The sequence below is a fragment of the Elephantulus edwardii genome, unplaced genomic scaffold (genome assembly GCF_000299155.1).
Source record: "Elephantulus edwardii isolate Elephantulus edwardi_28Jun2011 unplaced genomic scaffold, EleEdw1.0 scaffold00105, whole genome shotgun sequence".
Classification (NCBI taxonomy): Eukaryota; Metazoa; Chordata; class Mammalia; order Macroscelidea; family Macroscelididae; genus Elephantulus; species Elephantulus edwardii.
Window position 1 is genome coordinate 1,183,885 of NW_006399855.1, and position 10,787 is coordinate 1,194,671.

The 10,787-nt window shown below is 35.9% G+C and overlaps 1 protein-coding gene across 1 annotated transcript in view; it reads left to right on the top strand.

Moving 5' to 3' along the window:
- The window catches only part of UPF2 (UPF2 regulator of nonsense transcripts homolog (yeast)), a 178,389-nt gene that overhangs the window by 11,774 nt on the left and 155,828 nt on the right, over positions 1–10,787 (top strand). Inside the window, exons 2-3 of the mRNA XM_006891842.1 lie at positions 4,756–5,132; positions 7,878–8,657. Of these exons, the coding sequence (XP_006891904.1) occupies positions 4,774–5,132; positions 7,878–8,657 (1,139 nt within the window). The 5' untranslated portion in view covers positions 4,756–4,773. The remainder of the gene's footprint in view (positions 1–4,755; positions 5,133–7,877; positions 8,658–10,787) is intronic.

Consider the following 10,787-nt stretch of genomic DNA (forward strand, 5'->3'; position numbering starts at 1 on the left):
TTCCACAGGGGTTGCACCATTTTACTTTCCCACCAACAGTGAATCAGGGTTCCAGTTTCTCCACAACCTCGCCAGCATTTGTTGCTTGAAGAAACTACTTCTGATTTTAGAGAAATACATTTTTAGAAAAAAAGAACTACAGAGAAAAAGAGTTTTGTTTCTGATTTGTTATTTTCAGTAAACTCAACTTGTTACTACTGATGAATGCTGTTCAATGGAACTTCCTGTAATGGTGGGTGAAATGTTCTATATTATAAGCACTGCGTGATTTTATAGCTACTAGCCTCATGTGAAAGTGAAAGGACAAAACTCTGGTAGCACAGTATTTAAGCCATCTGTTGCTAATTGAAAGGGTGGATGGTTTGAAACCACACACTTTCTGGTGGAGAAAAATGTGGCCATCAACTACAGGAAAGATTATAGCCTTGCTAATCCTAAGGGGGCAATTTTTATTCTGTTCTATATACTCTAAATGAAATAAAAAGCATATATTCGTATAATGATAAAATCTCAAAGTAAGATTTATAGAATGAAGCACTTGAAATGTGGATAGTGAGTTAAGAATATAAATTTCAGTTTATCTTATTGTTGTGTACAGTTGAGTTTGATCTGACCCATAGTTGATCCTTCAGTGGATTTTCAGAGGCAGTTTAATGACATGGAAGGAGATTGCCTATCTTTCTCTTGTGGAGCAGCTGGTGAATTTGAACTGAATGCCTTCAGTATTATTGCACACTCCCTTAACACTAGGCCACCAGAGCTCCCTGGTATAATTTTAGCCTACTTTATATTTAAGTAGCCACATTTGACCAGTGCAGTTGTTTTCATTAAGGATGATTTTCTCCCACAGGAGATTCTTGGCAATATCTTGACCGAATTTTCGGTTGTTCGAGGTAAAGAGAGGGTGGCAACTGCTGGCATGTACTGGATCAACATTAGGAACTCTGCTAAATATCCTGCCGTGCACAGGACATTAAGCTAACAACAACAACAAAATTCCAAAAAATTATCCAGTACATCACAGTATTAGTAGTACCAAAAACTGTAGAAACACTATACTGTTACTGTTACATGTTGTTGAGTCAGCAAGTCTATGAAAAACAAATCTGAGCCTTGCTTTATATGCACCTTCCTCACAATCTCTGTCATACATTTTCAGGCCTATTGTTTTAGTCACTGTGTCAATCCATTCTGCTGAGGATCTTCCTCTTTCTCTGACTCTGCACCTTTGCTAGCATGTTGTAGCAAGATTATCAGCTTAAAGATTAAGATGCACCTGATCCAAGTTGTAGTCATTTCAGTTGCTTCCTATGCATCTTAAAGTTAGACAACGATTAAATATGAAAGAAGAACTGATGCCTTTGAAAGGTGATCCTGGAGAAGAGTACTGAATATATCATGGAATGAAAACAACAATATGTCTTGAATTAAGTGCAACCAGAGTTGCACTTAAGAAAAAACTAACAAAGTGTCATCCAGTTTAAATTCAATTCTTTGTTCTTCCTGTCATGTCTATCCTGTGACTTTTCCAATTTTAAGCATTTTAAAGCCTTTTCCTAATTAATAAATGAATGAACGAATAAATGAATAGAAAGTGTAATGTGAAAAAAGAAAACAAAATGGCTGGACTGTACATTGAAAGAGAACTACTAGAAGTTCATATTTGATTTAGAAGAGGCTGTAGGACCAAGGATGATACCATTGCTGATGTGAGATGGATCTTGGCTGAACACAGAATACCAGAAAAATGTTTTCTTTTGTTGACTATGCAAAGGTATTTGGCTGTGTGGATCGTAACAAATTATAGTTAATATTGAGAAGACTGGAAATCCCAGCTATTTAATAATGATTATGCATCATTATCATCTAAACATAGACCAGTTTTTTTTAAAGTAGTTGATTTTTTTAATTATTTTTTTAAAATTTTATTATTTTGTGTGTGTGTATGTGTACTGTCAGATCAGATCTGACTGGTACAGGAGGAGATTGTTCCTCCTGCTCCAGCAGAGCATCTGGTGGATTTGAACCATGCACCTCTGGGATTGCAGTGCAGCTTCTTGCCACTAGGCCACCGGAGCTTGCCAGGCCAGTAGATTGTTGTCCAAACCATAAGAAGGGTTGATTACCTGGTTTAAAATCCAAAAAGGTATGTGTCAGGGCTTTAGCCTTTCTTCATACCTGTTCAGTTTATACGTTGGACAGATCATTTGATAGACTTGACATTATGCTGAGGAATGTGACATCAAGATTGGAGGAAGATCTGTCAACAACCTGTGCTATGCTTTTGATATAACCTTGCTTGCTGAAAGTGAGGATGACTTGAAATTCCTGTTGGAGAAGATAAAAACCACAGCTTTCAACATAGATTATATCATAACATCAAGAAAACAAAATCCTCACCAACAGAGCAATAAGCAAAATGATAGAGAAAAGATTGTTGCCAGTGACTTATCTTGCTAAGATCCTTTGATACCAGCAGTCATGAAATAAAAAGATACTACGCATAGGGTAAATATGCTGTCAAGGACTGCACTAAGATATAAGGAGCAATGATGTCAGTTTAGGGTTTTTTTTGTTTTAATTTTATTATTTTTGTGTGTCATGTTGTAAAGAGAGAACCGGTCCTTGGAGAAGGACATCATGCTTGGGAGGGTGGAGGGACAGCGCAGGAGGGGAAGTCCCTTTGTGAGGTGGATTGATTCAGTGACTGGGATCATCGGGATGGGAGTGTCAGAGACAGTGTGATTGGCACAGGACAACAGAGTTTAGGGCTGTTGTACATAGGGTCGCTAAGAGTCGCAGGCGACTCGATGGCACTTAACAACAACAACTGTCAAATTGGATCTGACTGATACAGGAGGAGATTGCTCCTCCTTCTCCAGCAGAGCATCTGGTGGATTCGAACCGTGCACCTCTGGGATTGCAGTGCAGCTTCTTGCCACTAGGCCACCACACCTCCCTAATGATCGCAGTTTAAAGACTAAGGCACGCCTTATTCAAGTCATGGCCCTTTCAGTTGCTTGCTATGCATCTGAATGTTGGACAGTGAATAAGGATGATAGAAGATCCTTTGAGTTGTGACTTCCAGAACAAATATGTTTTAGAAAACATGCAACCAGCGTACTCCTTGGAGGCACAGGTGGTGAAACTTTGTCTCACACAATTTAGGTGTATTGTTAGGAAAGGCCAGTCCTTGGGAAAAAACCACTGTGCTTGGAAAGGTCAGTGAAAGAGAGGAAGACTCAAGAAGATGCATTGACATCGTGACTCAGTCCATCAGATTCTTGTAATAATGATCCCAAGAATATCAGAGATGATGAGGAAGACTCAGGTTAGGACTGAGTTCAGAGCTGTTGTTCATTAAGTCACCGTGAGTTGTGGTCTCGATGGCACCTAACAACAACAATGAAGAATCTGAGATTTGGTGGCATAGTCTGTAAGAAGAGCTGCCAACTCAAAAGACCTTGCCTGTGGAGGTTTGAATCCACCAGCTGTTCTGCAGGAGAAAGATGAGCAGTCTTCTGTGCATTTATAGCTTCAGAAATCCGATGGAGGGTCAGCTAAGAATTCATTCCAACTCTGTGACAGTATGTTTTAGGTTTTCCAAAAACACATTCTAACATGGAATATTTAATATTTTCTACATTTAAAGTTTGATTATAAGGTTAAAGTAGATTAAATTTGTGAATCCTCTGTTTTCTCCAGCAGCTTGTAGATGACAGAGACTTGTACTGTACCTTTAATACGCCTGTTGAATATTGTGTCAAATAGTGGACTGGCATCTTAACAGTGTGAAATGTGGGGCTTTTTTTTTTTTAAATTTTTTTCATTTTATTTTATTAGGTTTTTTCTTTGTGTGTGTACCGTCAAATCAGATCTGACTGGTACAGAAGGAGATTGCCCCTCCTTCTCCAGCAGAGCATCTGGTGGATTTGAACTACTGAAATGTGGGTTTAAGCAGATTTAGAGTATTCTCAGACTAGCACTGCCTGACTGTATTTGTGATTAAATGATTATATTTTGGAGTTGATAATGGCTAGAAAGAAGATAGGTACATAGGAGGTCCTTCTTGTTATATGCCATTGAATCAAGTATAACTCATACCTTATGAACATTAACTCTGAGCCTTGCCCTATCCTGAGTCAACCTCACTGCTCTCATTGCCACTGTCATTTTGTCAATCCATCTCATCCAGGCTCTTTCCTCTTCTGTGTTGTCCGTTTACCCTTCCAAGCATGATGTCCTTCTCCAAGGACTAGTTCTTTTTGACAACAAGCCCCAAATATGTCAGACAAAGTTTCAAAACAGGCGATGTTCAAAACGTAGACAGACAGAAGTGACTAGAGGATTTTGACACTGCTTTTTCCACTTGTTTGTATATTATATCATTTGCAGTTATAAAAAATGGAAAAAGAAAAAAATCCCCACTAACCCAAACCCAAACCTTAAGCCTCTATATCTAATAATAAGAGATTTAAGATACGGTAGATAACTTTTTTAAATTGTTGTCTTTTTTAAATTTTATTTTATTTTAATGAACATTTACAGAGATTTTGGATTTCCATTCATTCATTGTTGTACTTGATATGGTAGATAACTTTAAAAAATCAAAGACATATTATCTCTTTTGTACACATTTTTAAATTTCTCACAATTGTCCAATTAAATTGATACATCCTGTTTAAAAAAAAAGTGTGATTTCACTAAATAAAAGGTTACTGCATTTACAGTACTAACGTTCTTTTACTCTTACAGATTGTCCTGGGTAACATAATGCCAGCTGAGCGTAAAAAGCCAGCAAATATGGAAGAAAAAGAAACTTTATTAAACAACAAAGAAAAAGATTGCAGTGAAAGGCGGCAAGTGAACAGGGAGAAGCCAAAAGATGATATCAAACTTACTGCCAAGAAGGAGGTTATTAAAATCCCTGAAGATAAAAAGAAGAAGCTGGAAGAAGATAAGAGGAAAAAAGAAGACAAGGATCGCAAGAAAAAAGAAGAAGAAAAGGTGAAAGCAGAGGAAGAATTAAAGAAAAAAGAGGAAGAAGACAAAAAGAAACATGAGGAGGAAGAGAGAAAGAAGCAAGAAGAGCAGGTGAAACGTCAGCAAGAAGAAGCAGCTGCTCAGTTGAAGTAAGAAAATGTATTATGGAAAAAATAGACAGATTGGAATAATTTGGAGAAGGATGATTTGAAATAAAACATCCTTAGTATGCATGTACCTTGAGAGTTGAAGGATCTTGTTTGATTTGCTAGTTTTGCTGATTGAAGTATATTTTAGGATACTTTATTTAAATGAAATAATTTTAAACATATTTTTTGATATCTGAGGCAGTCTAAATTTTATTTAAATTTTTTGTCTTTTTCATGTTAAAAATGCTTCTGTTGGAGGGTTTTCAGTTAAATATTTTATTTTTTTATAGCTACGGTTCATTTAGGTTTTATTTGCCACACATTGTATACCACATATCCTTAAAGCAAACAGTACTGAAGAGGTAAGTTTTGTAATCCTCATGTTACAGATTAGTAGACTGAGACTTAGAGAGGTTAAGTATTTTGCCTAAATTTATAGTAAGTAGTGCCACTGCTGTGATGTGAACCTAGGTTGATCTAACTAAAATATTTGTGCCTGGTTCCATTGTGCTTCTCACTTTAATTTTGACTTAGTTAATCTTTGTAATTTGATATAGTTAATGGATTCTAGGAAGCGCTGGTGGCTTAGTGGAAAGGAGTTACACTGCTTACGAAAGGCAGACAGTTCAACTCCACCAGCCAGTTGGTGAGAGAAGGATGTGTGATTTAATAGCCTTTGAAAACCCACTGAAGAATCAGCTATGGCACATTAATTGTGAAAAAAGATTGTCCTCTTAGAATAAACACTAAGAGTGACCCTTGTTGAATAGCATGAACTCTTTTCAGATACAGATTTAAAAAACTGTTTGCAAACTTGAATTTTCATAAATTCTGTAGTGCAGAAATTTACTTTCTCACAGAATTCTCTTGTACCTCTTAATAAAGAGAATTACCATTACGTTTTGGAGTGGTAATGCTCAGTTTTAGAATATAAAGATTTCTTGTTTATTTTACATTTTAACTTTTTATTTTAATTTTTTTTCATTTTAACTTTAAATTCTCTAGAATATTCAGCTACACAATGACATTTGCTTGCATTTCTCTCCTGCAGAAGAATTTAAAAAATTCTCCCAACTTTTATTGTAAAAATTTCAAACAAATATGCAGTAAACTCAAACCACCCCAGTACGGTGTAATGGCCTACTACCCCAAGCCATTATCTGCTGTCACTACTCAGTTTCAGTAGGTATCCATTGACTATTTTAACCAAAACAAAAACAACCTTAGTTGTCATTGAGTTGATTCTGACTCAGAGCACCTTCCAGTGTTTGGAGTAGAGCTGTGCTCTTCCATAGGATTATCAATGGTTTTTTATTTTTATTTTTATTTTATTTAATTTTTTTTTTTAGGATTATCAATGGTTTTGACCTTTAAGAAAGTATATTTTCAGGCCATTTCTTCTGCAAAACCTCTAGATGTGAACTGCCAGCCTTTCGGTAGTAGCTGAGTGTTTAACCATTTTTACCACGAAGTAGTATTTTGTTGTTGTTTTTTCCATTCAGTCTTTTTTTTTTACTAGTTTATTTACAAAATTCTAATACAAATTAGAACAAATTCTTTCAATTTCCCTCACCCTACTCCCATCAAATTGTACAATCCCATTATTAATCCCTTCTTTCCCCTGTACATCCACATCCCTCTGCTTCCAGCCTCTCCCATCCCTCCTGGATCCTTATACTCATTCTACAATAACGAATTTAAACAATATTATCCTTGTGGGACTGAGTTAGTTCACTCAGCATAATGCTCTCCAGTCCCTCCCAAGTTAGGTAATAATTTACAAAGTTATTGCTTCTGTGTGCTGCATAGTATCCCATTGTGTGAATGTACCGTAATTTCTCAATCCATTCGTTTGTGGTTGGACATTTTAAGGCATTTAAAGTTTTCTATTCTCAGGTCTCCAAAGTTTGGGCAATATTGGCTGGACTGCAATTGCCGAACTTGGCTTTCTTAGCCTCTTTGCCTCTTCTCCTAAAATCTCTAAAAGACAGTTTGATCTAAGAAAAGGTTTTATATTGTCAGATATTTATCAGATATGTGTATTTCACATGATGCCTTGCTAACCCAAAGGACTTCCTCTCTCATAGTTTGAATTCATCAGTGAACCCAAGGGAGAAAGATAGACAATTTCCAGTGTGATTTATAGTCTCTAAAAACCTGCAGAGGGTCACCTATAAATAATTTCTGACTTGATGGCAATGAGCTTCAGTTGTTGTTAGTTATATTTGAATACATGTGTGTTTTTATTCATTAAGCTTTCCACTTGGCAGAATTGGTTTTAATTTTAATCATCTTCACAATTCTTTGCTTTAGTCCAGTTGGTACTACACTGAACTCCTAATTGACTCATTTCCATCAAGTTGTAATCAACTCAGAGCTGACCTTCTAGTGAGTCTTTGGAGGCTATAAAAAGCATGAGAGATTACCTCTATCTTCCCTCAGAGCAGCCAGTAGATTCAAATGATGGAGAAATGTCATCTTTAGACTAGCAGAACTATTCCTATGAAATATGCCACCAGAGCTCCCTATATTGGACCATCATTATCTTAAAATGTATTATTAATGTTATGTTATTACAGTTAGTAAAATGTCTTTAAAAGTAGTCAAGTGCCTTTTGCTCTTGGTTGCTGATGTTTAGAGATTGCCTTTTTCGTTGACTTTGACACTTAATAGGGTTTGTCATTGAGGCTTCATAATTATCTGGATAGTATATTTACTTGAATATTTGTGGGTTTTTTTTTGTAGAGAGAAAGAAGAATCCCTTCAGCTTCACCAGGAGGCTTGGGAACGGCACCAATTAAGGAAGGAACTTCGAAACAGAAATCAAAATGCTCCAGACAACCGACCAGAGGAAAATTTTTTTAGCCGCCTAGACTCAAGTTTGAAGAAAAATACTGCATTTGTCAAGAAACTAAAAACTATTACAGAACAGCAGAGAGACTCCTTGTCCCATGATTTTAATGGCCTAAATTTAAGCAAGTACATTGCAGAAGCTGTAGCTTCTATTGTGGAGGCAAAGCTAAAAATATCTGATGTGAACTGTGCTGTGCACTTATGCTCTCTCTTTCACCAGCGCTATGCTGACTTTGCCTCATCACTTCTTCAGGTTTGGAAAAAACATTTTGAAGCAAGAAAAGAAGATAAAACACCTAACATTACCAAATTAAGAACTGATTTGCGTTTCATTGCAGAATTGACAATAGTTGGGATTTTCACTGACAAGGAAGGCCTTTCCTTAATCTATGAACAGCTAAAAAATATTATTAATGCTGATCGAGAATCTCATACGCATGTTTCTGTGGTGATTAGTTTTTGTCGACATTGTGGAGATGATATTGCTGGACTTGTACCAAGGAAAGTAAAAGGTGCTGCAGAGAAGTTTAATTTGAGTTTTCCTCCTAGTGAGATAATTAGTCCAGAGAAACAACAGCCTTTCCAGAATCTTTTAAAAGAATACTTTACGTCTTTGACCAAACACCTGAAGAGGGACCACAGGGAGCTACAGAACACTGAGAGACAAAACAGGTGATTTTACAAATGTTTCTCAGATAATTTATTTTGGGGCTCATACTTTAGAAATTTTTAAAAAATCTGCATTCTACTGAAAGAGTTTATGGAAAAGGGCTTATTGCAGGTGATTTCTTAACATTCCAGGAGGATATTTAAGTGTAATATTCTAGGTACTCATATTTGTGAGAGTCTATTATAATTTTGTTTCTAGTTTAAAAGGAAATTTGGCAAGTATATGATGACTTTACTTTGTGAGTATGTTTTCTTATTATGTTTTAAAAAAACCCTTAACATTGGGGGATAAATTCTCTGTTTTGATGTATCTTCACAGGTTTGCCTTCTTTGTATTTTAATTTGTACATGTCACTGTTAAATTCTGCACAAATTTTAAGGTGCACCTGTAGAAATTAAATTTGCAAGTCTTTTTTTCTGGTACATCACATTTAAAATTCTAATACTGAACTATGCCTGTGGTAACTAGTGAAGGTAGCTGATTTAGGGACCAATTTTGATATTAAAAAATACTATACAGACTGTGGTGTGGTATCTGTACCTTGAAACTGATATATAGTGTTTGATAATTAGGTTAGTTATAATGGATGTGAAGTGAAGGCAGTGATTTTTGCCCTCGTCATAGTACTTTCTTGGTAAGTGTTCTAATTTATCACAGTCAATATTACAAAGAAGCATTTTTTTTTTTTTTTCCTATAATTATATTTTATTAATTTTCATAAACATTTACAGAGATTTTGGGCTTCCACTCATTCATTGTTGCACTATTCTCTCTACCCTCCTCCCAGTTTGTTCTTGACAAAGAAGCATTTTTAAGCAAAAGTGTGCCTTGTATATTTTTGCAAATCACATGACCCTCTTGTGAATTTGTCTCTTATGCTTGTTATATATATATAAGGACACTAAAAAATAATAAGAATTTTTTTAATTGACTACTTTTAAGTATATTGTGTGTGTGGTTTTTTGTTTTGTTTTGTTTTAGCATCATAGAAATTTTGGAGATTAGAAGGATTCCATAGTGATTTAATTAATGATTCATTGTATGGATTACTTGGCAGCTAAAATTAATCACCCTTTGATTATACCTCCTAATGGAGCTGTGTGTTCTCAGCCTTTTCCACAGATAAATGACCTGTTTGCTACGAGTTCTTTGTGGGCAGATTGAGATAGAACAACTCTTAAAGCAGTTCTCTTTGACTTAATTCTTTTTTTCTACTATAGCATGTAGTAAAGCTACTCAAAGGGAGGTATGTGTCAGCCCATGAATAATTTACTTGCTTATAATGAAGTACAGAAATTGTGATAGTTTGGTTGTTTTAATAGCAATTTTGCATTACCATGATGTGCTATTATACTTTATAAAAGTGATTACAATATTTGAGTGTAGGAGTGTTGGGAATTGGTTTTACTTCAGGTAGTTTGAAAAAACAACAAAAGATATATATTTTATTTTGCTAATATTACACCTTTATAAGCTGTCAAAATGCTTCTGTTTAATATTCTTCATAGTTAACATCTCCATTTTCTTCACTTTGCTTTATGGTTTCCATATACTTAACTATCTTTAGTTTTTGTGTTTTAGATGCAGTTTCCTATGTGATCTTAAATTGTATTTTGTGTCATAGCTCCTTTGCCGCTTTTTAATTTTTTAATTAGGCTTATGCACACCTAAAAGCCCAGTTTTTCAGATAAATGCCTGCTAAGCCACTCCTTTACTTTTAACTAGGGAAATAATTTTTTTAGGGATGTGTCCTATCTCCATACCTTTTCAACCTGTATGCAGAGCAGATTATCTGAAGAGGCTGGGCTCTATGAGGAGAAGCGTGGCATTAGGATTGGTGGACGATCTTATCAACAATCTGCATTATGCAGATGACACAACTCTGCTTGCTGAAACTGAGGAGGACCACATGCACTTATACTGCAGAGGGTCAAGGACTGCAGCCTTCAGTATGCACTGAGGCTCAATGTCAAGAAGACAAAAATTGTCACCACCAGACCAATCGGTAGCATCAGGATGGATGGCGAAGAGATTGAGATTGTTCACAGCTTCAGGTTGCTCGGGTCCACGGTCAACACTCTTGGCTCCAGTAGCCAGGAAATCAAAAAACGTATTGCGATGGGAAAGTCTGC